The 26,158-nt window shown below is 40.9% G+C and overlaps 1 protein-coding gene across 3 annotated transcripts in view; it reads left to right on the forward strand.

Moving 5' to 3' along the window:
- Positions 1-26,158, forward strand: part of gria4b (glutamate receptor, ionotropic, AMPA 4b) — a 92,358-nt gene that overhangs the window by 13,989 nt on the left and 52,211 nt on the right. For all 3 annotated transcript variants that reach the window (XM_032576101.1, XM_032576099.1, XM_032576098.1), the window contains exon 3: positions 24,212-24,451. In XM_032576101.1, the coding sequence (XP_032431992.1) occupies positions 24,212-24,451 (240 nt within the window). The remainder of the gene's footprint in view (positions 1-24,211; positions 24,452-26,158) is intronic.

Genomic DNA, 26,158 nt, shown 5'->3' on the forward strand with positions numbered 1-26,158 from the left:
TATGCAAAGCTCTGTTCTTTCTTTTTTTTAAAGCCAGTTGGAACATATTCATTTTATTAATTTCTATGCGTTGTTGGGACTCTTATATCTTGAAAGGTGCTTTATAAAATTTTATGAGTTTAAAATGCCTGTAATTAAGCAATTAGCTCATCAGAGTCTAACTGTAACGTATTAATGTTTAATGTCTACATTTAAACTAGTGAAGCTGGCTTGCAGAGATGGGTAAATGTAAGGTGATGTGCTGCTCGTCAGGTATTTAGTCTAATCTGACCTGTTTACACGTCTGTCGGCTGCTTAGAAATAATGAATAAAAAAAGCCACAGAAATTACAGTTTTTCTTCCAAAATGATTTTTGTTTGTAGAAAATATAAACAAATTATTATTAAAAGCACAGAGCTGTAAAAAAATATTCTAGATATTTCTGTTTTCATTTTACTTTTTTTTTTCCCTCACTCATCAACCAATATAGCAGAAAAGTACATCTTTTTTAAAAGTTTTTCGAGTCCTGAAGGGCAAATAAAAAAAATAGTTTCATGACATTTTTGTCTCATGTGTGTAATTTAGTTGCACATTCCACTGAACTGGGGTATTTTTTAAATATTTATATTGAAATTTTTCCCGTTTGGTTTATATATTTTACCTTCTGTTTTTGTGTAAGTCTATTGGCCATTTTTGCTTCTGTTAGACTGAAATGTCCACATTGTGGGACAATAAAAGAATATTTCTATTGTATTTTTTGTCTTGTTTTCCTTCTCATTCAACAAATATAAAAAAAAATTGTTAAAGCAAAACAAAAACATCATTTGTGTCAGATGAGAAGAAAAGCAGATTAACACAGCAGAAATGTTGTTTTTTTCACTGAAGGACTTCAGTGAGAAAAAAAGAAGACACACATTTTTCTTTTTCACTCTGTGGGTTTTTCCCCCTATACAAATTAAAGAAATTTAGTCAGAAGTAATAGAAAAACACAATTAATGAAATTTTGCACATTTTGCTTTTTTATCTAACCTTCAAAAAAAAAAAAATTCCAAGGACAAAAACGTAGTTTTAAAATTTTTTTTTTAAAGCACATTTTTTTGTTTTCGTTTTACTTGCACATAACTTGTAAAGTCAAAAGAAAATTTGACCAGAGTTAGAAAGTGTGTTTTTGCCTTTCAGGGCTTCCGTAGGCCCTGGGTTTGGGTCAAACCTGGTGAAAATGGACTCAGCTTTCCAAGAAAATGAGCGGTTAATCACATTTAATCATAATGAACAAGCACAGTGATTATTTTTTCACGTTTGGTTTGGAAAACTGTTTCTCTGGTAAATGACTTTCCCCTGAAGAGAAGGGGGGAAATGTGAAGGCGTCAATATCAGGGGAAGAACAAAATGATCAGGTGTTGATCAGATGTTTGAGGAGGAAGAGGAAGAGGAGGAAGAGGTTTCGTTTGGTTGGTTTTGCTGCTGGGTGTTGATGAGGAAACGGTTTGAAGCTGCTGTGGTTAAACGTGAGGCTGAGCGGTTCAGACGGAGCCGCCATGTTGTCGCCGTTTGAATGGAAACGGTTTGACGTGTCAGCTGAGTTATTATCGGACGCGTTGTCTGAACGCTTAAAGAGGAAGACGCAGCGTCTTCATCACCGTCTTTCTCAGTTAGAAGTCTGCTTGGATGCTCTGGTGCATGCCCAGCACACTGGGACAGCACGCCGTTCCAGTTTGTGTTAATCAGGTTTCCAGTTAGATTTCAGGTTTCCGCTCGGTTTTCTTTTCTCAGAGGGAAACAAGGAGTTTCTCTGTGTGCAGCCAGCCAGAGTACAAGCATTTTTACCAACGGGTCAGTTCACTGGACCAACCTCACTACACCACATCCTACCACAAAATGGCCATCAGAACATTTAGATACAACCTTCTTTGCAGCTCAACTCTTTTCTAGTGTTCTTTTTATTTTTTGTGACTAATATTGTCATTAAGTTTTAGTATTTTTTTGGAAGGAGCAATTATTTTTTCTTAATGTTTGATTTTAACTTTTTAGTTTGATTTTTTTCTGCTCCATTTTAGTTGAAGAATCTTGTAGTTTTGTCGATGACTTGAGATTTAGCTTCAATCTAAATATTTAGCTAGCTAACTTTAAGCTATAGTTAGCCTTAAGCTAAGTATTTAGCTTGCTAGCTAAATGTTTAGCTTTTTACTCTAATAGAACAGTATTGTAAGAAAAAAGTCAAAAGAACATAACATACATTAGTGATATTTAGTAATAAGCTGTGCACGACATTTTACTGGACGATCCATTTTCCAAGTAATTACTGAGATAAATGATTGTTTTTGGGACCATTATCAAGTAATTTATTGATAATTACATAATAATGCAACGTTGCCCTGTAAAAGTCTAATAAATCATTTTGTCCTGAAAACGACCAAAAACAACATAGTGTAACCTAGTCGTTTCTGTTGTTTTGTTTATTTATGTAAAATGTTATATCTGATTTTTTTTTTATACTTATATTTAAAATGATATTTAAAATGTCTTCCAGTTCCAGTGTTAAATGTTCATTATAAAGTTTATTGATCTTGCATCCTTATGTCATTATTGTTATGTCACTGCTTCTCGTCCGGTAACAGGACTTGGCTCAGTGTCAGTAAAGGTGTGTGTGTGTGTGTGTTGGTGTGCGTGGGTGTGTGTGTGTGTGAGGCGCTGTGTCGTCCAGCTGCTGGTTTTCCCTCAGAGGAATGATCTAGGTCCCAACATGGAGACCAGCAGCAGTGTGTTCGCTCCTGTACTATTGCTCGCTCTGATCTATTATTAGATCAGATGATTACTGGTTATCAATTCTGGACCATCACTGTATGTGTGTGTGTGGGGGTGTGTGTGTGTGCGTGTGTGTTGGTGGAGTGGCTGCAGCTTTTGAATTCTCTCCAGTGGTCCAGCAGAGAAAAGCCCCTGATTGCTGCATGATTGGCCAATTACTTCGCTTTTATCCAAGCCCCCTCCCCACATGGTGGTCAGAGAGCCAGAGGATGAGCTGATGAGGAAGAGTCGGTTTTTCTCTGCTGCTGTTGAAGCCGTGTGTGAGGTGTTGCTTCACTCCAGGTGGAAACCAGCCCAAGGTCGCCATGACCTTCACACAGCCGACACGACGACACTGAAACTTGGAAACGGATTTCCTTAGAGCTGCCACCAAATCAGCGTTTCCTCCAGAAAACCTGCTCAGCCCGGTGCTAGGGGGCGCTAGGCCGACCGCCAGCTGCCCCACCGGGTTTCTCTCTTAAAAATGTTCAAAGTTGACAGGAAATTTTGGAAACGACAAAGAAAATCCAGCAGTGGATTAATGAAACTAATCTCTCTGTACATTGTGTATGTCAAATCAAATGTAATTTTCTTTTTAAATAGATAATTGTCTGCTAACATCGTTGATGTTTTATTGTACATCAATCTAGCTTAACCCGTCTTTGCTATCACTATTAGCGGTGTATAAGTTAAAATAAGTAAACGATGCTCAGGCTGGTGGGGGGGAGGTAAAGCCTGGAGGCCCGCCAGGCTGATGATACTCTGTAAAAACCCCAGATGTTTTCTCTTAGCTGGATGTTTCTGCTCCTTTACCTGCAGTTTGAGCCGCTCCATCCAGACGTCTGTGGCTCAGAGGAATCAGCCGATGGCGCTCCTGTTCACAGACCTCAGAGTGTCTGTAGCTGTGTTTCCATGTAGCCTGACATCCAGCCAACTGAAATAAATTTGTTTCGTGGAAACACGCAAATTTAGGATGAGGGTTTTTTTCAACTGTATCAAAATGGATGTATTTTCAAAACGGCAATGGAAACACTTTTTTCTAATCCCATGATCAATCACATGATCAACCGGATGTTACTGCTGGCGGAAACACCAAAGAAGATGACAGGAAGTGGGAAGAGGATGAAGACTTTATTTTTCAGACACTGTGTGAAAGTCTCACAGCATCACAGTTCAACGTGCTGAATCCATCGCTCTTCTGTAAAATGGCCGCCTACAGTTTTCTAAAAACGCCACGTAATAGGTTGCCTCTCCCAGGTACAAACGTCTCCTCTGATTGGCTGATGGATGATGAGCACCATGACTGAATTATCAATATATTTATGATTTACCTGGGCCGCTTCCATGATTTTTAGTGACTTGCCGCTCGAACGTGATTTGAGTTTAATCTAAACCGCGCTGACTTACTGGTCACAGGAAATCAGAATCCAAAATGTTCAGACGAACATTTAAAACATTTTCATATTGAGATGCTGTTATTAGCCTGTCTGTCACCTTAAACCTTCTGAATTTCCAGTTTTTCAGGAAAATAAATCTGACGAAACACAACTGATTCAATGAGGCTGATTGAAAATGAGAATTACAGATAAAAGTGGATATAAAGAGGAAAAATGAGAGGGGAGTTAAAGGAGGTCACTGACTCATTCGACCGATTACTGCAGGCGGTTTGCTCCAGAGCCTCAGGGCCTTCTCTTAATCTGTTTGTCCTCTTTAGTTCTTTCTGAGCGTTTCTCAGCGTACAACCTCAATTATAACTCTCCTATATGTAAAGCTACAGTCAAAAATTAACACTGATAATTTAGCTGTCAGAGAAAAACACAGAGGCTCAAACTCATATTTTCATAATTCTTTCATTATTCAAATCTCACAATTTCAAGCTAAATATTTAAGTAACAAACTAAATATTCAGTTAGCAACTTGAATAATTAGTTTGAAGCTAAATATTTATTTAACAATATATAACTTTGAATTAGCTAGATATTAAGTTTAGCTCTGAGCTAGCTAAATAATTAGCTAGCTAGCTAACATGCTATTTTTGCATATTAGCTAGATATTTAGCATAGTTCTAGCTAATTATTTACTTTGGAGGTAAATATTTAGCATGCCAAATGTTTATGACGCTGAGCTAACTGGCTAGCTAAATAGCCAGCTAGCTCAGAGTTCAAAATGTATTTGGAACTAAATGTTTAGCTTGCTAGCTAACTATTTAGCTCTAACCTAAATATTTAGTTTGGATTTGTGACATTTATAAACGAATTAATTACTTAGTGAAATTATGACTTTTAAAAATCATGACTTTGAATTGAAAATCTATGACTTTGAAAAACCAATCTTCTTTTGTCCTCCTGACCGGCCAAGTAGGACCAAACTATTGCTGAATTCCCAAGTACCTCTGATGTTTTCCAGCTGCAGGAAAACTTTCTATCACCCTCACAGCTTTTTCATCCAGTTCCTGATGGTTTTTGAACCTCTAGTGTTGCTGCATATCTCAGTCATCATGCAGATATCCATCAACAGTAATTATTCTAAAGGTATCAGTATCTGTAGCTAACAGTGCATTCTTACTGTAAACATCAGTTTCTAGTGCTAAAAACAAAGTTTGCTGCGTCTCTTAACGCTGGTGGAAAACTGAACCTTTCTGCATTGAGTATATATATATTATTTTTCAGCTTCTCACATATTGATGTTTAGCAGATATTTTTGCATTAGCAACGCGGACGTATCAGGTGCAGGAGCAGCACACTTTGTGTTTACTGCTGACTGCAGAGGAAACAGAACTTACGCTGCAGATTCATTTTCCTCCTGAACCCTTCGGCTAACACTCAGCAGATTCCCTCAGACGGCTAGCTGTGGATTTGGAGGTCACGCCCTTGACTTTTCCTCGCTGCTCACTTCGGGCAATCAAAACTCATATAATCGAGCTTTTCACTGCGGCCGGCTCCCATCATGCCCCTCTGCTCTGCGGCGGAGATCAGGGATCGTCCTTGAGTCCTGACCGCAGATCTCTGCTAAATCCGCTGACTGGCTGCTTCCTGTGGGAACAGAAAGCATGATGGGAGCATCAGCGGACATCTCAGTCCGACAAACACCATCAAAGAGGCAGACGCAAAGGAGGAGAGAGGGCAGAGAAGGAGAAGAATTTGTCATTATCAGCAACGAGACTGAAAATGCAAATGGCCGCCTTTTCCTTCCTCAACTTAGAGCTGGGCATTCATCGGGAAAATGTCTTATTATGATTTATTCTTCAGTTATTGATGGTAAAAAAGAAGAACTGACATTATCTCAAATGTTATTGTTTCTACTTTCTCCATTTTCTGTTCCACAAGACCATCGACAAAACAGTCAACTTGAAAATGTGATTAAATGATGTAAATTAAGAATGCGCCAATCCACCTTTCCCACTTCTGATTTCTGACGGTTAGTTAAAACATAATTTAAGTTTGATAATTTGCTACACTGATGTTACAATTACCATGAGGAGTTTTTAGTCATCTGACAGTTTTGGAGTTATTTGGTGAAGAATCGCTTCATATTCATGTCTCCGGTGGATCCATAAACTCAGACTAGTTGAATATCAACCTTGGTGTCTGAGATCATTTCTGCATTAAATCAGTGAGGCTGGGGCTTTAAAGGAGCTTCAAGCTAAAATGATCAAAACAAACATTCGGCAATGTTTGTATAAATGAGTTTTTATTAGAACTAAAGTTATTTCGATGGCATGCAAACAATCCTCACCTCAGAGTACTTTATAACTACTTGCTCTTCATTTAAAGAATGAAGATATTCATGAAGTTGGTCCAGTTTGACTCTAGCAGGACCGTTTCTGTGGTTCGGTTCTGCTTCACGTCTTACAGCGGAGCTGAAGAAACTGATTAACAGCAGAATATTATTTCAGCCATGAATGGAGAACGAATCCGTCTTCATCCTGTTTTCCACACATAATGTATTCATGCTTCAGCTGCTGCTCTGCATTCACGGCATGTTTTATGTTTTCATGTGTGGGATGGAATTTCAGTGTTGCACCATTAACAAAAGATGAGAAACAACGCCATAAATCCGACTCACTGGGAATATTCCAGATTAGATTAGGCTTCCCCTCACGCTGACACATCTATCATTCATAGATCTGGGGTTCTTCCTGCCTCCTGCAGGGCCACTTCCTGTTCCTGTGGAGACAGGAAATGGCCCTAGAATACGACATGGTTCATATTTTGAATTAAAGAGTTTATTTCCCAACTCAAAGAGAATTAATAAGCGAGATCAATAATGGAATCTGTATCGATAAATTTAGATCAGTTCCCATCCAAAGTAACGCCATGACTGTAACTGTGTGTCACAGTAATTACGGCCCCACAAACACAAATCCTGCTTGAAACACATGTTACAGCTGTAACATGAGGAGGTTTGATTTCTGCCTACAGTAACTGGATTTAATCATATTTTCTAATTTATCTGTATTTATTGATGCTTTCATTAGACAAATAGTGGGGGGGGGAAAAATACTAAAACTAAATATTTTGACAGTTTTTAGCGGTTTTAAATATTAATTGTAATTAATCGTGATAAATGATGCAATAAATGCTGATTTCTACTGGACCGGGTCTTCGTCTGCTTCAGAACCTGGAAGGAAATGTAGATCTGATCCTAAAATAACAGCAGCACCGGATCGGTCGCCGCCTGGAGAAGTGATGAATAATTCAGTAGCAGAGGAACAGAAAAGCAGCAGGTTCAACATGAGCGCTGCTGATCCAGTTACTGGATCATTCACTCAAACAGAAAGCATCAGTGTGGAGCTCAGACTGCCAGGTTTTCCATTCAGAGATGAACTTTGATTATAACGTTGACTGTAGAGGTGAAAACCAGTCACACTGAAGCACGGTGGTGACTCAGTGTGCTGCGGGCTGAAGCTGCAGTGCATTTTGGTCTGAGCTGATCTTGACAGTCAGAATAAACAATCTGGACCGGTCACAATCCTAATGAAGACCAGGAATCGTCGTTCGTCAGATCGGTGAATCTTTAGGAAACATGGCGGCCGCACGCAGGTGAAAGCGACACATGAACAATGCAAACTCCAAAAACCAAATTTAAACAGAGAAGCTGCAATCACAGATAATGGGGGAAAAAAATTCTACAAATAACAAAAACGTCGAGTATCAAACTCTGCTAGCTCGCTCCACTAAACAGAAGTCCTCCAGGCCACCAGGGGGCGTCTGGAGTCGGTAATATTACCTAAATAAATCTGTTGCTGTTAATGTAAAAGACAAAGTATAACGCAGCTTTTATTTCTTCCTCTAACTTTCTTCTTTACTGAGCATCATGCTGCAGATCATCTGCTGGTCGACTCCCCCTGCTGGTCAGGAGGACTTCTGCTTTCTGTTCTGTTGAGAGATTTTGCAACGTTTGCTGCTGTTTTTCATTTTTACAGCATATTTCCATTTTGTGTTTGGAGTATTTTTCCCTTGTGTACTTTATTTGCATCTTTCCTGTGTCTGCACCTTAAGAAAATAGTCTATTCAGAGGTTTAGGGTTAGGAGAGTAATAGAAAACGAATGCAAACCATCAGTCTTTGTTTTCAGGGAAACGCTGGAAAAAAATCTACTAAACCTGCGATGAATGAAGCGATTGCAAAAACCAGAGACTGAGAGGGAAGAGGAAGTGATCTCAGGGGAGACGAGGAGAAACGTCCTGATGTGCTCTGACATAATATAAAACACATACACACACACGCGCACCTCCCCCCCCCCGCCCCCCACACACACACACGCACGCACGTCATGTTGATGTGGGTCAGGATGGGGGAATAAAGTTGTTTTTGCATCACCAGAGTAAAAAACAAAGATCCAGACGACGATCTTCCTCACCTCATGAACCTGAACATGAGTAAATGAGCAAACACGAAACGTCTAAACCAAAAAAAACCCTAGAAGTCAAGAAAAAGTTCTGATATGACTTATTGATATCTGATTTAAACCCATGTTCCAGACATGGTTGATGAAGACCTTCTCTTCTACTGGAAGGTTTTATATCCCTTAGAGCCGACGGCTGCACTGAAAGCTTCGCTGCTGCAGCTCCTCCTGCGCCTGCAGGAATGCAGCTGGAGGTGGAGGCTGATAAATCCTGAGTCCTAACGGCGACGCTAACGCCGCTTAGCAGCAGTAATGAGGTCAGAGTCGCCGCTGTCCACCTTAGATGGAGATTTATCCAGAGGAGAAGAAGTCCGCTGGCCTCCAGGCTCACCCCGATAAAGATGCTGGTGTCTGAACCGCAGAGGGAGACGCAGAGCTGAAGGAGATCCAGGAACGATCAGAGAAACTCTGGGAAGATAAACACAGAAACATTTAATAAACTGGCACATTATTTAAAAGCCCGTTTATTTCAGGAAATCCATACTGATGAATTACACCAGATCGAAGTTGGAAGGCTTTTATTTCTGTTATTTACACTGATTTTCTGCTTACTGCCAGTAAAACCATTTAAATGTGAATATTAATATTGATGTGATTATGTAAGAGTAATGGAAAAACAGTTTAATACAGAACCGTGGCCTTATGAAATGTTATGTTTAATACCTGCTTAAAGGTTGTCAATTTTCAAAATCAGAATGAATGAATTCTCATTTCTTATGAGTGTAGGTAGAATACTTTGCACCAGACGGTTCAATAATCTAAATACATTTAAAACAAGCTCATATGTCTACTTATTCAATAATTTATGTTGCTTATTTTATGGATAGAAATATGATGAATTAATTACAGACCCTGAAATGAACTGACTGGGTTTTTGGTGTCGGTCCAGCACCGGTGTTGGGTCTCACAGCAGCGCTTGCTGCTGCGCAGCGGTGGCTTTGTGTGGAGCCGTCCTGAACGACAGAAGCAATTAAACAGACGGGTTGAAACAATTCACAGCCGCTCTATTGATGCTCTGCAGCAGGAGGAGGAGGAAGGAGACCAGAGGGCGCTCCAGCCGTCCAATCATTTTCAGAGAGACGATATGAGGAGCAGCTGGAGGAACGTTTCATCAGATTTATCCCTTTAAGCTCCTGTAGATTCCTGTGGATGGTCCAGGTTTTAGGTCACTTCCTGTAAATCGACCAGGCTTTAGGTCACTCCCTGTAGATGGTCCAGGCTTTAGGTCACTCCCTGTAGATGGTCCATTTTTTAGGTCACTTCCTGTAGATAGACCAGGCTTTAGGTCACTTCCTGTAGATGGTCCAGGCTTTAGGTCACTTCCTGTAGATGGGCCAGGTTATAGGTTACTTCCTGTAGATTGTTCAGGCTTTCTGTAGATGGAAGTGATCTTCCATCTACAGTAAGGGTCTCAAACTCCAGTCCTCGAGCACCGCAGTCCTGCAGTTTTTAGATGTGCCACATGTACAAAACCCTGGAATGAAATGGCTTAATTACCTTCGCCTTGTGTAGATAAGTTCTCAGAGCCTTAATGACCTAATTATTCTATTCAGGTGTGGCGCAGCAGAGGCACATCTAAAAGTTGCAGGACCTTGGCCCTCGAGGACTGGAGGTTGAGACCCCTGATCTACAGGAAGTGATCTTCCTGTAGATGGTTCAGGCTTTAGGTCACTTCCTGTAGATTGTTCAGGCTTTAGGTCACTTCCTGTCTCTGCTGAAGTATTTTTGACGTTACTTACGCCGTTTTCGTGCCAACAGTCCAAACGGCGGCCCATCCTCAGGATCTCTGGACCGACCAGGATGGGAACACTGGGAGTATTGGGGGAACTGGGAGGACTGGAAACACTGTGAACACTGGGAGGACTGGGGAACCGTCTATCTGTTGGTGTTCCCAGTTCTCCCTGCATCCTGATGGAGTTTGCCACTGATGCAGCTTTTTTCTCCAGTGTTTGGTTCTCTTCTGCAAACACCACTTACTGTAAATCCTTACACACACACACTCAGGATCCCAGAGGAGCCTCTCGGCGCTCCCAGTTGGTTCCCAGTGCGAGGCTCCATGTTTCGGCCCGACTCTCTGCTCATTAACCCGCCCGTCTGGTTCCAGGTTGGGTTTAATGGAGGCGCCGTCACTCAGTCACTACTTCTTCTTCTGCTGCTGCTGCTGTTTCCTTCAATGTCTTAAAGGAGATGTTTTCATGTTTTGACTCTAAAGTGTTTCTGAATCATGTTGGTTTCATGGATTTCATTGTCAGGATTCAGTTCATGGAAACTGAATCTGTACTGGGCAATATTCTCACTTCATTGTGCAGTTAACTTGTTTTGAAATTAATTTCTGAATACAGTTTATTTTAGTTGATGTGAACTTCTTGTAGCTTTTTATTGGTTTATATATTGATAAATTGTCTGCAGATCCATAAAGCCTAACCACCACCAACAATTTATTTATAATTTATTTATAAATTTACATGTTCATTTACAAATGTTTTTATCCATAACTATTTATCCATTTATTTACCTCTACAAAATGTAATTATATATTTATCTAGTTATATTTATTTATAAATGTATGTATTTATGTATAAATTAATTTATCCACAAGTGTATTTATATATTTGTCGATATATGGATAAATTTTTGGATTTATTTATAAATTAATTTAATGTGTAACTGAATGCAGAGGACTGTATTCTCATATTGTTCTTGAACCTTTTGTTTTTTTTTGGCTGAAGCTGAATCACAAACGGTAAACAAAGGCGTCTTTTGTTTGGCGCCCTGCAGCGGGGGGCGCCCAGGCTGCGGTTGCCACGGAAATGACGACCTTGTCCCTGGATTGGTTTGATCTTGTCGTTTTGTAGCGTAGCTTTCTGTTAGAGGGGGCAGCAGATCTGCTTCTCCTCCATCAGGAGTTCCTCCTGGTGTTTCCTGGGAACCCGGCCGGGTTCTCACCTTTAGGTTGTAAATATCCCGTCGCCCCTCCCCCACGCGTTTCTGTGCCAGGGAACTCTAAACATCGCATGCCCTTTGATATCTTCTGCCTGTCTGAGCTTCTGAGACGCTTTCAGCTGTTTCTAAAAATATCCAGGATCTCTGCAGTGTTCGGTTCAGCGGCGCAGCCGGGAACGTCGCCTCCACCACGTCAGGCCCGTTTGGGTCGGGTTTTGACCCGTCGCCGAGTTCTGACCGGTTAGTAACCCAGACGAGCAGCTGGGGAAACATCAACATCTCAACACTTTATCAAGACTTTATTTACAGGACAAACAACCATGCACACACACACATCTAGGGAGAGTTTAGAGAGACCAGTTAACCTGACAGTCATGTTTTTGGACTGTGGGAGGAAGCCGGAGAACCCGGAGAGAACCCAGCATGCACAGGGAGAACATGCAAACTCCATGCAGAAAGACCCCAGCCGGGAATCGAACCCAGGACCTTCTTGCTGCAAGGCAACAGTGCTACCAACTGCGCCACTGTGCAGCCCCTGGTTTTAAATCCCCTCCCCCCAAAAAATTATAACTAAACTAACAAAGCGTTTTAATATAATTATTGGTTGAAATTATAGAAACATTGATATCTGCTCCATAATTCAGGATTTTCCCCCAGAAAACTAGCTTAGCCTGTTAGCTGGAGCTAACGTAAACAAGCTATAGTTCATTGTTTCTGTTTTTGACAGGAAGTTTGAGAATATGACTCGGTAGTTATGTGTATTTGGAAGAAACTAGTGATGATACTTAAACACCAACTCTGGAGGCAAACACAACACAAAAACATGCAACAGCAATAAATATCAGTTTTTTCCTCGAGTCTTAAAGCTGGTCACATTTAAAAGTAAAATAAATGGGGTGTGCTGTGGTGGTTTAGGGGTTAGCACGAACCACGTTTGTAGACCTTGAGTCCTCGACGCGGCCGTTGCGGGTTCGATTCCCGGACCAACGATATTTACCGCATGTCTTCCCCCTACTACTACTACTTTCGTATAAGGGACACTAGACACTGTTTTTTTTATTTCTCCCTCGAGGGGAGAAATAAAAAAAAATAAAATAAATGAAAAGGAATTAGACCTAAAATTGAAATGACGAGTCAGCAGATTTGTAAGCTGAACTAAAGATTTGCAGGTAAAACTTGATTTATTTGGTTAAGTTTCCTGGTTTGACGCAGAGCAGAGAGAAAGAACCGCAACAGCTGGAGAGTGAACAGATGTTGCAGTTTTGGTTCTAACGAAACCGGATCTGCCGGACTATCAGGAGGTAAAACAGCCATGAAGGGGACGAATTGTGCAAAATTCACATTTTGCATGTTTTTGTGCTTCCATCTGAGTTTCTACTCCTTTAAAAAAAAAACAGGCCGTTCACTCACAAAAGCGTTTTTTTGGCAATAAGTTAATATTTTTTTGTGTCTGGAAAATGAGCTGTTCAAAAGCCTGTAGAATGCTGAGTCACACTGCACCGTTACCTAGCAACTCCAGGAAAGTTCCGTCTGTTACCTAGCAACCCAAGCTGAGCTCCTGCACATTTGGTCAGCGGGTTTTTCCGCTGTATGCGCTGTACAATGGCTGCTGGAAAAGAGAAGTGTTTTGTTTTCGACTTGACATCCAGAAACCTTGTGATGCATTGTTAGAGGCGCCACGTCTACTTTTCAAAGTAGATGTGGTACAGATATTATTGTACATCTGTTTGCAATCATTTTCATGTGTAAGTATAAACGTTGAGTTGGGGGGCGTGGCCAGCAGGAACTTATTAGGATTTAAAGTGACACAGGCCTTAAAGGAGCTAAACGTAAGAAGAACTGAGCAGAGGTTGTCTAAGAATGATTCTGTGTAAAACATGTAGAAACATGTTTTTCAAGAAACCGTAACAGGTCACCTTTAATATCAGAAAGAGCTTGTGTTTTTTTTTTTGGAGGGGGGGGTTGCAGGATAAATAATGTCTTGATGTCATGAAGGCTGATTTTTCTCTCTGTATTTGCTGGTGGGGGATGGGCAGTGCTAGCATGTAAGCTAATGGTTTCTGACTCAGAGAGCACAGTGTGGGCTGGAGGCAGAGCTGCACCACGATGCCGGGTCAGGTGGCTGCTGGTTTGCTGTCGGCCCCGGGCCCCAGCGGAGCCTCCTCCCTGACAGGACGCGGTTCTGATCAGGGGAACATACCGAGCAGAGCGCTGGCCGCCTCGCTAACCGAGCCGCTCGCTCTGAGGATAGCAGTCCGTTTTCAGCCAACGCTGTCAGAACCGCTCACCCTCAGAGCTGGACCCAACCGGACCGGACCGGGTCAGGCCGTCCCAAACCGGTCATCCACCCAGAGCAGCAGCCAGAGACAGGAGTGATCATAGTGGCCCGGAGGGGAATCATCACTCACTCTGGGTCTGGGAGGAGACTGACAGGACGATGAACCGGGTCAGGACACAGAGGGACACGACACAAAAACAACATCTACCAAGCATTTCTGTCTCGTTTCTACAAATATCTAATTTCACTCAAAATAAAATAACCTGTCAGGTTACAGGTGACCGGTAACCTGTTATGTTTTCTTGAACAAGTTAGCAAAGCATACAGAGCATGTTTCTACAGTTTTTTAGACAGAATTTTTCTTAGATAATGAGATTTCAGTCTTCTTTCAGAATCAGCTGCTTTAGGGCCTCTGTCACTTTAAATCTAAATAAGCTGCTGTTGGACACGCCCCCAACTCAACGTTTAGACTCACATATCAAAATGGCGACAAAGAGATATGCAATTATATAACCGTACATCTTTGAACAGCATTAGTGGAGCCTCCTGCACAACCAATAAGAATCCAGCAAGAGGTTTCCTGGTGGCGAGTCAGTAACAGCAGCCATTGTACAGTGCATACAGCGGTAAAACCAGCTGAACAAACATACTGGGGCTCAACTTTGGTTGCTAGGTAACGGGGAGGAACTCTACTGGGGTTGCTAGGTAACAGCATATTGTGGAATATGAGTTAACAATCTAGATGTATTTTAACGGCTCATTTTCCAGACACCAAAGAGACAATAGCTTATTGCAGAAAAACAGCTGGGTGTTTTTTTAAGTGATCTCATTTTTAGAAACAGTAGAAACCCAAATGGAAGAACAAAAATATTTTAAATTTCAAATTTACATTTTGACATTTAAAACAAAAGTGTCAAAAAACACTTTTTTTAAATGAGAAAATATTAGTTCCACTGGCAGATTATTTGATTTATAATACAGGAAAAATATCATGTCACAAGTGAAATAATCTGCCAGTAGAACCAGAATTTACTGACTTAAAGTTTCTTGTCGGTTAGTTTTGTCTTATTTCAGGTGAACTAAGACGTTTGCATTGGAAACTAAACTGAAAATATTTGGTAAGATTTAGATTTTTGCCAGTGCAGCATCTCAGCACCGTCTAAATACTCTGGTCCAAACGACCAGAACCACCTGCTGATCTTCTGCTTCTGGATCTCTGGTTCTGTCTGGGAGCCGCTGAGCCGTTTGGAGAGTTCTGGTTCTGGTTTTATGATCCAGTTCTTTATGGTTCTGGCCTCCAGCTGAGTGTTGGCGTCAGCTGGACTGAACGTGGAGACGCAGCCGTTTATAAAGCTGATGACTGTAACACAGGACGAGTTACTGCTGGAGCAGAACCTCAGGCAACTGGAACCAGAACAATAAATCACAAACCGGTCCTGAACAGAAACTGTTCTCCCGCTTCCAGAAATGTCTCATCGTCTTCAGGAACGTCAGGCTCATTTTCTGGGTTTAAACGACGGAAACATTGAAATAAAATGTATTTTTAATTAACCCTTTGAGAACCAGGTCCAAAAGTCTTCATACGGGCTCCAGATTTCTCCTGCCTGCATGTTTCAGATCAAACCGTAGTTTAATAACCTGAGGAAATACAAGAACCTATTGGTTTATGTAATATTTTGCATGAAAATTCCTGTTGTTTTAAACTGTTTCTTCTTCATATGTCGCCATAAAACCTCCAATAACAGAAAAAGTATATAGATTTGTGACGAGTTGCTTTTTAAATTAAAAAGTCCCCGGAGGATCTGAAAAGTTGTTAAATAAAGCGACAAAGTGCTGAACTTCCTCCGCTCACTTGGCCACGCCCCTCAGTCTATCTTGGCTCCGCCCACTTTGATGCATTTTGTTTTTGTCACTTATGCTTCCACCTGGGCGTTAGTTCGTGACTCTCCTAGAAGTCCGCCTCTCATTTTGCACTTGAAATTTCAAGAAGTCTTCAGGAAGCACATCTCAGTCCACTGAGGATCTTTGGAAAGGGGAGGAGCTTAGAGAGCAGCTCTGTTAGCTCAGTTCCAATATTTCAGGTCGAATTATTGTGTGTTTGGACCTTTATTCCCTCTGGTTCTGGATGCTGTTCCGCTTGAAGCACTCTTTATTGCTCACATTTTTTACTTTTGGACATTTGTTATGATCCGTAACTATGACAACGAGAACCAAAGAGCAGAGAGGGAGGGAGGAAGTTCAGTCCATCTCTTCTGTCCATTATCTCCCCTACTCCAGCGTCTCTCTCCACATGTTTTATATTGAGCTGAGGTTGAACTGTTAGCATGTTAGCATGAGACTGTCGCGCAGCAACACTCTTCAATCAGAGGCCTGAACAAAATTGTTGGAATACTGACTGCTACTGGAGCAATACCATCCGGTTACGACATTTAATTTACTTTTGGGCTAAATAAAGATGAGTTTTCCTCTTGCATCATGAACTATTATTATTATGAACAGTGACAATAGAAGTCTGAGCCTGACTTGGCGACTGGTCCAGATCCAGAGTTTGAAAATGGCCGCCACCGTACAGCATCTGTTTGGTGACATGTTTGATGTCTTTATGAGGAAAACGATGCGTCGGCATCACCAAGTCACCTGCAGCGCAGCATCTGTCAAAACGCTGCAGTCAGGGAGCCGCACCGCAGCTTATGGGTTTTACTGCTGACATGTTTCCACCTGGGATTCACGCATGTCCCACTGTGTGTGTGCGAGGGGGGGGGGTGTTTGTGTGTGTGGGGCGACCGGATCTGTGTGAGACAGAGCTGGAGGCAGTTCTGCTGAAAAAGCAGCAAATATGGAGACAAGGAGACGATTGGAGGTTAATTTATGAAAAGCAGCAAAAGTGTTTCTTCACATTTTGTCACATTATAATAAACTTCAGAGTTTTTCACTTAATGTTTTATGTGAGTTTAATGTGATGTGGACAGAAAATGATTCATAGTTTTCAGTTGGGAGAAGAAAGCCAGAAGAAGTCACATTCTGATGTTTCACGTTTCTGCTGGAATCTGATTTTTTGTTTTGTTTAATTTTATTACATTAGAATGAATAACCAAGTTCTACTGCGCTAACTAACTTAGTACTTTAGAATCGGCCTGGAAAGATTAATCTAGTGGAAGCTAAGTGCGCTAATCATTTTCAGAGTTAGCAAAAAATGCTGAAGCGCTGAGCTACAAATTAGCTCTGCCATTAGCATGTTAGCGGAAGTGTGCCAACCGCCGTCCAAATGAAACACAGTGTTAGCTCCGTTTGTTAATTCCATCAAATCTTAACAGATTTGTACTTAAAAAACTTGTCTTTTTATTCTTTTCACCAAACGAAAAAGTTTAATTGTACCTGAAGATGATTTGGTGTCTTCACAGCTAATTTGGAGCTTCATCCTGGAGATGACTCAGCGTTTAGATCCCAAATTATCATTCCCTACAGGTGACTGTAAAAGCTTTTTATTTGACTGATCTCTGTCTGCGTTCCCTCCTGGTTCCTCATGTTTTATGGATGCTAAGTGATAAAGCATTAAAAGGAGTTTAGTTCACTCACCCCTCAGTGGCGCCACTTAAAATATTCACACTCAGAAGCATTCGGTGCCCTCTGCTGAATCCCCCGAGGACGTCTGCTGCTGAACCTCGTTTGAAGCTTTTTGTTGTTGTTTTTAAGAGTCAGAGTAGATTTTATTCACCTGTTGTCACGAGCGTGAAAGCCGTAGAGTTACTGACCTGCTTCAGCTTCAGAGTTACAGCCACGCTGCTGCGTTTACGGATTCCTGCACAGAGGGATCATAAAGTTAAAGTCCGCAGGCTGAATTATTCTCCCAGTCAAATCCTTCAGCTTCTGGAGAACAGCTTCACGCCAGGATCTAAACAAAAATCTGGAAAATTGATGCAGATGTTTGGAGCTCAGTTTGAACCGTAACATTATAATGACACATGAAAATGTAGCTCTTAAAAATCTAGGTATTTAAATGTCCACATTCAGCTGCATTGGTGTAAGGAGACATCATTAAAATACGACACCAACACTGTATTAGCAGAAGCTAACGCTAAAGCGCTACACCAGCATGTTATTTAGAGGAAGTTGATGCTAAAGCGCTACACCAACATGTTATTTAGAGGAAGCTAACGCACTACACTAATATGTTATTTAGAGGAAGTTGATGCTAAAGCGCTACACCAACATGTTATTTAGAGGAAACTAAAGCTAAAGCGCTACACCAACATGTTGTTTAGAGGAAGCTAAAGCTAAAGCGCTACACCAACATGTTGTTTAGAGGAAGCTAAAGCTAAAGTGCTACACCAGTATGTTATTTAGAGGAAGATGATGCTAAAGCGTTACACCAACATGTTATTTAGAGGAAGCTAACGCGCTACACTAATATGTTATTTAGAGGAAACTAAAGCTAAAACGCTACACCAACATGTTATTTAGAGGAAGCTAAAGCTAAAGCGCTACACCAACATGTTATTTAGAGGAAGCTAATGCTAAATCGCTACACCAACATGTTATTTAGAGGAAGCTAATGCTAAAGCGCTACACCAACATGTTATTTGGAGGAAGCTAATGCTAAATCGCTACACCACCACTGTATTGTGGTAAATAGTTTTAAGGAGTTTCTTCCTTTCAGGCTCAGATCACATCAGGATGAATTTCTCCTCTCATCCTTCCAGCGTTCAGCCCCAAGACTCTGATCTTTGTGACAGGCTGCTGGAGAACAGGATCAGGATGAGGAGTGGAGCATCTCTCCTTCCTCCCGGGGCATGATGGGAGACCAAGTGAAGCAGACAGAATGCGGCGCTGCGCTGTGTGACGACAGCAAGCATGATGTGACGTCTCTCTGTCCCTCCTGCTGCACGTTTGTGGGTTTCCTGCGCACAAATGCTCACGTGCTGCAGCTTCCACCCGACTGCACAGAAGCACAGGGCATGAGAGCCTTATTCACTCTGACACACATACACACACACACACTGGGGAATGAGAGGAGGCAGCAGAGTACTGTAAGGTGACAGGTTTAACCGTGTGGCTGCAGGAAGCAGGCGTGTTTCTGTCAAACATGCTTATGAGACGCTTAACGCTGCGACTCTGATTTCTTCATACGTGTTCATGATCTTCTGCTGCAGGAAATTAGAGCTGCTCTTATTCCGTTTCTCAGATTTAATTTGATGTTGATGGATTTTCTGCACATTGCGAAAATGTTGCACAGCAGCTCTGATCTCCTACTGCGTTTCCTCCAAGATGGCCGACGTCGTCGTCTGCGTCGGCAGACCTGCTGCGTTTCTGAAGATGTTTCCTCAGACTTTGACTGGTTCATTGAAAATGATTCAACTTCATCCAATATGCTGGAGACCGCTGGCTAAAGCAGTAGCTGTGCTAACGCTGAAGCGATACACTTTATCACTGAAACACAAACAGGGCTTCAGATTGTTCAATAAGCCAATTAATCAGTCAAGTTTGTTTCTGCAGCACATTTTAGCTACAAGGCGGTTCAAAGTGCTTTACAAACACAAAAATAAAAAACTATTCAGCGAGAAACAGAAACAAACTTTACATTTTGTCCAGTAATATCATCAAAATCATTTATACACATCAAATTATTTAATAGCTAAAACATTAACTTTAAAAAATGTTGTCATCAGTTGTTTTACCATAGTTGATTTGTATTCAGGGGCCGAACAAAATCAATTCAAGGACCACAAATGGCCCCCGGGCCACACTTTGACCACCCCATGTTTATCACCTAAAATCCCAGCGAAATAAAATTAAACTTTCAGTTTTAATGTGAGATAATTTAGCCGGAAGGAGTCGCTGAACGTCAGCAGATTTAATCCAGCCCCTGCTGAACTTTGACCCTGAATTTAATCTGAATCGTGCGGAGCCCTTACCGACCGTCAGCAGAACCGGTGCCGTCCGTTCTGTGCAGCTCGGCTCGATAAATGGATCCAGCATGGCGGTGTGGGCGGGGCCTTGCGGCGGGGGTGGGGCTTCTGCTGTGTTAGTGTGCCGCTCATCGACCCGCTGCAGCGGCGCGCTGACCTGGATGTGCAGCGGAGTATGAGGCCGTTTCAGGGTCACCGCTGAGCGGGCCGGGCCGGGCCGGGAGACCAGCACACCGCTACCGGATCGCTCCAGCTACCTGAGGGGCCAAACGTATGGGGGGCCAAGAATGGTACGCTGCAACTCCCCCGAGGGCCACAAAGTATTCAGCATTCTAGTGATAAGGAGGCCTGTCGCAATAATCAATAAATCAATTAATCACATAGTAAATTAAAACAAACTTTCCATTTTGATGATTTAGAATTTTTCTTCTTCTACTAAAAACTGGATGATAAAAGTTTTTATTCTGGTGGTCTGAATTTAGACGGTTTTATTTATTTTTGCTTGCTAAGTCAACAAACTCATCGCAGAATATTGTGATGAAATAAAACCAGTCAGATCTCTGACAGATTAAAAATAAAAATTTATTGTTTTCTGTATTTTTCTGACCTTGATTTTTCTACTGATGCAGCTTAAAACACCCAAACACAAATTTTAAGAAATTTATGAGAACCTGTCAAATTGAAGGAGAAAATTTAGAATTTTTTAATGTTTTTTTTCCCCAAAAAAATCTGAAAGGTGCGGCATGCATTTATATTAATCTGAAATGAGTCAGAACTCTGTAGATCCGCCTCTGGCTGCAGTTTCTCTGGGTTTTATCTCAAACATATGTGAACATCTGGAGCGTTTTTTCCCATTCTTCATAAAACATCAGGTTTTTAAGTTTGGATTTAGGCCTTTGACTAGGCCGTTCTAACACATGACTCTGCTTTAGGGAGTTGAACCTTGACCCCAGTCTGCTGCCAGGTTTCTTCCATCCACCTTCACATCAACTCTTAAACACTCCCCTGTCCCACAGCATGATGCTGCCATCTCTTTGTTTTTGCAGATTTTCATTTAAAAGCAAAAACATTTCTCGGTTTCTTTCTCCTTCCTTCTCTTTGTGTTTCTCTGTCGCGTAAAATCTTTAAAATATTGAAACACTTTTCTCTGTCGGTGAAGCTTTGATCCTCTTTAAGTTCAGAAATATGAAATTAGGACGATATTCGTCCAGATTTGTTTCTTTATGCGGCAGTTTGGTTGGGAGTTTTGAGCGTAGATATTCACTTTTCAGACTCGCAGCGTCTCCGAAACAGTAACAACAACGACAACAACAAAAACGGCAGGATTTAAACCAGAAGCAGTGAGCTGGAAAATCCTGAACAGGCGCAGAGAGCCGCTGATGAGTCTGTGATTCATAACTCAGCAGCAAATCAATGGCTGATATGAATTATTGATCAGTGAACACAACATGGCCGCCGAGGCCTGGAACGGCTCCTCACTGACACATCTAGCTGCCAGTTTCTAGACCCAACTTCTAACCAGGGGTCGACACAGTATGGACAGAAACTCTGACTTTTAAAATGTTCTTCATCTCTTTTATTCAATATTCAGTCATTGTTACATTAGATTAGCATTAATGCTAACCTCAGACATCTGGTTTTAGTTCCAGGAGTTTTTAGTTGGTTCCTTTATCTGATAAAATGAGACGAAAACAGGAGAAAGTTTCAAAGTTTCATTAGAAGATTTAAGAGAAATGATGCTTCCCCAAATCCAGACCGTAATAATGGAGCACAGAGAGAGAGCACGCAGACTGTCAGAGTCAGGGGTGATCAAAGTGTGGGTCGGGGGCCATTAGTGGCCCTTGAAATTATTTTTTTCGGCCCCTGATTACAAGTCAAGAATGGTAAAAACAATTTTAAAAATTTTAAATATTTGCTTTTCTTTTAATAATTCAACAGTCCGAGGCCATTTTATGTTCTGGGATTAAAATTTTATAGAGATTTCATAAAGATCTTTTTTTTTATTTTTATTGTTGAGCAGATAAAATAAATAAACAAGAAAATGTCATTAAAACAAATTTTTAGATTTTGAATGGAGTTTGTGGCTGTTCTGCTGTTTAAATTTTACAGTTTTCATTGAACATCTCTGTTTTAGGCAATAAAAACATTTTCTGCTAAGAAATCAATTAGGAATTAGTTTAGATTATTAATATGTTACATTACCAATATTATACTAAATGTTTCTGTTGTAACTGGCAAATCAGAACAGTTGGAGGGGGACAAAATTCATTAGAATAAAGATGTGAAAAATTTTTATTTTTGTTTGTTTAATCTGCTCAACAATAATAAACATTTGTAAGAAATATACATAACATTAAAGACCCAGAACATAAAAATGACTTTGGACTTTTGCATTATTAAAAGAAAAACACTTTTTCCAAAACATCTCTGGATCATCAGTTGTTTTTTTTTCTACTCTTGACTTGTATTCCAGGGCCAAACAAAATAACTTTAAGGACCACTAATGGCCCCTGGCCTCACTTTGATCCCCCCTGACATAAAACATAAAAAGTCTGATTTTATTTGCTTTTTTTTTACTCTATTTCTTGTCGTGTTAAAGTTTATTTGGGGTGTTCCTGAAGCGGTTCTTCTTCTCTGGAGATAATGTTTGTTGTTTTCTCAGAGCCGCAGTTTAAATATTCTGAGATGAAAATGGTTGTTTGCTGCTAGCGGGTTTATCTGGCCTCCGTCTGCATTAGCTGCGTGTCAAACAGAAGAGGAAATGTTTGTCTCAGGAACATCTTGAGCTCTTCCTCTTCTCTTTCTGCTCAGAGTGGCAGCGGCGGCTCATTATTTCTTTCCTGTTGTCGTTCCGCGCGGCGAGGAGGAGAAGAAGAAGAAAGGAGGCCATTAGCGCCGCAGCGCGCCGCTCTGTAATGAGAGCTGCTGTTGACTTTATGCTAATCAAAGTTTCTGTTTAACTCAAAGCGTGGCCAAAGGAAACAGTTTCTGTTCATGTCAGCACAGAGGAAATGTTTGATCAGAACGAGCCTCAACCATCAGCCTCCACCGCCGTGCTCCAGCTAACCGCTCTGTTAGCTTTCAGTCTAGCATGTAGCCTCTATGCTAACAGCAGCGTTCATTCATCTGGTATAAAAAATAATGCTTTTAAAAGTCACTTTCTCTGGATTTTCACACAAGATCATTGAATTCCCGATTATTATTATTATTATTTATTTATTTTTTTTAAATTTGGGTGAATTTTTCTGCAAAAAAGTCAAAAACATAAAATTTAAATGATGCTAACTCCGACCTGCAGGGGGCAGTGTTTGTTCTTTCTACTGTTCTGCTGTCTCAGCCTTACTTGATTTCAAGTTGTAGCTTCTGACTCCAACCTGACAGCTTTTGTTTTTTCCTCATTTTTCTTCTGTATGAAGAAATTTAATGAGAAAAAAATCCTACCAAATGTTTCTAAATCATCGACACAAAATCAGATATTTTAATCACAAAAACATCCCAAAAACAATTCCTGGGAATCCTGGAGGGACTGAACATTTTTCATAAGAGCTGCTGAAGAGAATATTGATGAAAATGTTGCAGATTATTTCCTTTATAAACAGCCTGTGGCAATTATCAATTTGAATCCCAAAAACTATTTCATTTTTTGTTTTTACTTGTTAAATAAACAAACTAATCACAGAATATTTTTAATCAAATAAAAGCAGTCATATCTCTGCAGCTCTTTCTTGCAGGTCTGACAGGTTAAAAAAAACCTAAGGTTTTAATTTTTTCTGTATTTTTGTGTATTTTCAGAGACAGGAACAATTCATGTCTCTTGTTTTATATGCTGGATAAATATTATTGCTTGTGGTGACAACTGCTGGGATCATTTATGAATTTGTTATCATGACAGGCCCACTTACAATTAACTGTTTCAGCAGGATACTTTAGCTTGTTTTAAAGTGAATCATTTTTTTATATTTATAAAAACATTCTCAGATTATTTCACTTACAATAAGACATTTTTCTCAATATTTGTGAAAAAGTTCTAATTCCATAAGCAGATTTTTTTCACTTACAACATGAGAAAAATGTCTTATTGTAAGTGAAATAATAATAGTCAGGCATTACTGACTTAAACTCGTTTCTTTCTGAAAAGTGACTTTTAAGTTTGTTTGGTTTCGAGTGAACTGACATATTTCTAGTAAAAACTGGATAAAAATATTTGGTGTGATTTTGTGTTTTTACAGTGCATGAGCCTCAGTGAAAGATTAAATCCAGCAGCTTCGGTTTGCTGTCAGAAATTCTGCTCACTTTTAACGTTGGATTTCATTTTAAAGTTACATTTTCTGACTCTGTGTTCCAGGCCTCCTCCCAGGCCGGTGACCTTTGACCTCTGCGCTGCTGACTGCCCCCTGTTGTGTGTTTGTCCGCAGTTTGCTCGCAGTATTCCCGCGGTGTCTTCGCCATCTTCGGCCTGTACGACAAGCGGTCGGTGCACACGCTGACGTCGTTCTGCAGCGCGCTGCACATCTCCCTCATCACGCCCAGCTTCCCCACCGAGGGCGAGAGCCAGTTCGCCCTGCAGCTGCGGCCGTCCATCCGCCGCGCGCTGCTCTCCCTGCTCGACCACTACGACTGGAAGAAGTTCGTCTTCCTGTACGACACGGACCGAGGTGAGGCCGCCTCTGGAAACACGTTCCTGTTTTCCAACGGGAAGCAAATGCAGCATGAGTCGTTTTGGTCTAATCCAGCGGTTAGTCCGGTCCCAAACATCCAGTTTTAGGACCAGACTTTTGATGCAGGTTTGTTGCTGTTGTGCTTTAAATGAATGAGAATAAATCTCTCAGTCTGCTTTTAGAAATCTGAGTTCAATAATTAGTTTGTTATGTTTTATAGGACGGGTGTCGATATTAAATGTGGATAAATAATTGAATGTGAGGTTTAAACACCAATTAACGTGGGAATAACTGAAGAGTTTAAACTGGTGGAAATCATAACATGTTATATTTTCTAACTGCTCCTTTCTGAACAAATCGTGTGAAATTGCATGTAAGTCCACATGATTATTCATTTTTTTCTTTCTGCTTTTAGTTAGTGTCTGTTTGAAATGAAATAAATAAATAAACGTGCAGCTGTAAATGCATTGCTTACCATTTACACTATAATTACATTAATAATAGGTGGATAGCTCATTTGGTTTGGTGGATTTTTCTTATCAAAGTCACAGATTTATTTTTGTTGCCCTTTTTAAAATACTTGCAAGAAATTTTGCCATATTTTTTTCCTCAATAAACCACTGATAAAATTTACATGTAGAAGAAAAAGATGAAGGAAAACTTAAACAGACTGGAAACATGAATTGTAACTTGACTGAGGTACAGCGAAGGAGAAGAAGTTGGAAATACTGCCACCTACAGGTGGGAGTTAACATCGCGTAAACGTAACTTTGTTTTGACCATTTTTGCTCAAATCTTGCAATAATCCCCACGTTAGTGTGAAAAAATATGGGGATTTGTTGATTTTGCGTGAATTTCCACAATCGTGGAATCATAAAATAATAATTCTAATCATTAAAACTATTAATAATAATAATAATAATAACAGCTTTCATTGATGATGTTTCTGTTTTCATTTCAGATCATTAAACTCATTTGAAGATCATCAGAGTAAAAACAAACAGGCGTTTTTAAAAAGATTATTCAAAAGTAATCGCTCCCTGAATCAGCTTGTTTAGGTTTGGTTAGCGTCGCCGTGGGTCTGATCTGCTACTCAACCGTTTTGAGACGGTTGAACAGCTTGCGCAAAGCCTTTGACTAGGCCATTCCATAACCTTCTTTCTGGTTTTTGCCTCTCTGAGTTGAACTTAATGTTTTTAAATGCAGATAAATCTCGGTGTCAGGATGTTTTATCTGCGTCGTTTCTCAGTTTTTTTTTCTGGTTTAATATCGAAGTGAAACCTCCGGAAAGCGTTTCTCGGTTCACACTTCTCTCCCTGCTCCCGGTTTGTTCGGATTCAGCGCACCGTGTCACATTTCCATTACAGGCAGAGCGGCGGCGGCGCCTGGCGGGCCGCTGCCTCCATCTCTGAGCTGATTGGCTGACGGGGCTGCGGCGCCGACCCAATCTGCTCAGAAAACCCATTCCTGCCTCTGCGTCTCTTATCTGGGGGTCACGCACGCTTGACTGGGTAAAAAGCTTCTCTCTTCTCTCCGCTCAACAAAAGCCGCAGGAATCTGATCGAGTGTTCTGCAGAAGTCCAGCATGGCTTCCTGTCGGAGGCGGCGCCGCCTGGCAGAACGACGCAGCGGGACTTTAACGCAGATTCATCAGAAACTTTACAGTGATGAGGCAAAAGGCAGGGGAAGCAAAACGCAGCCAGA

Source organism: Xiphophorus hellerii, chromosome 11 (genome assembly GCF_003331165.1).
Source record: "Xiphophorus hellerii strain 12219 chromosome 11, Xiphophorus_hellerii-4.1, whole genome shotgun sequence".
Classification (NCBI taxonomy): Eukaryota; Metazoa; Chordata; class Actinopteri; order Cyprinodontiformes; family Poeciliidae; genus Xiphophorus; species Xiphophorus hellerii.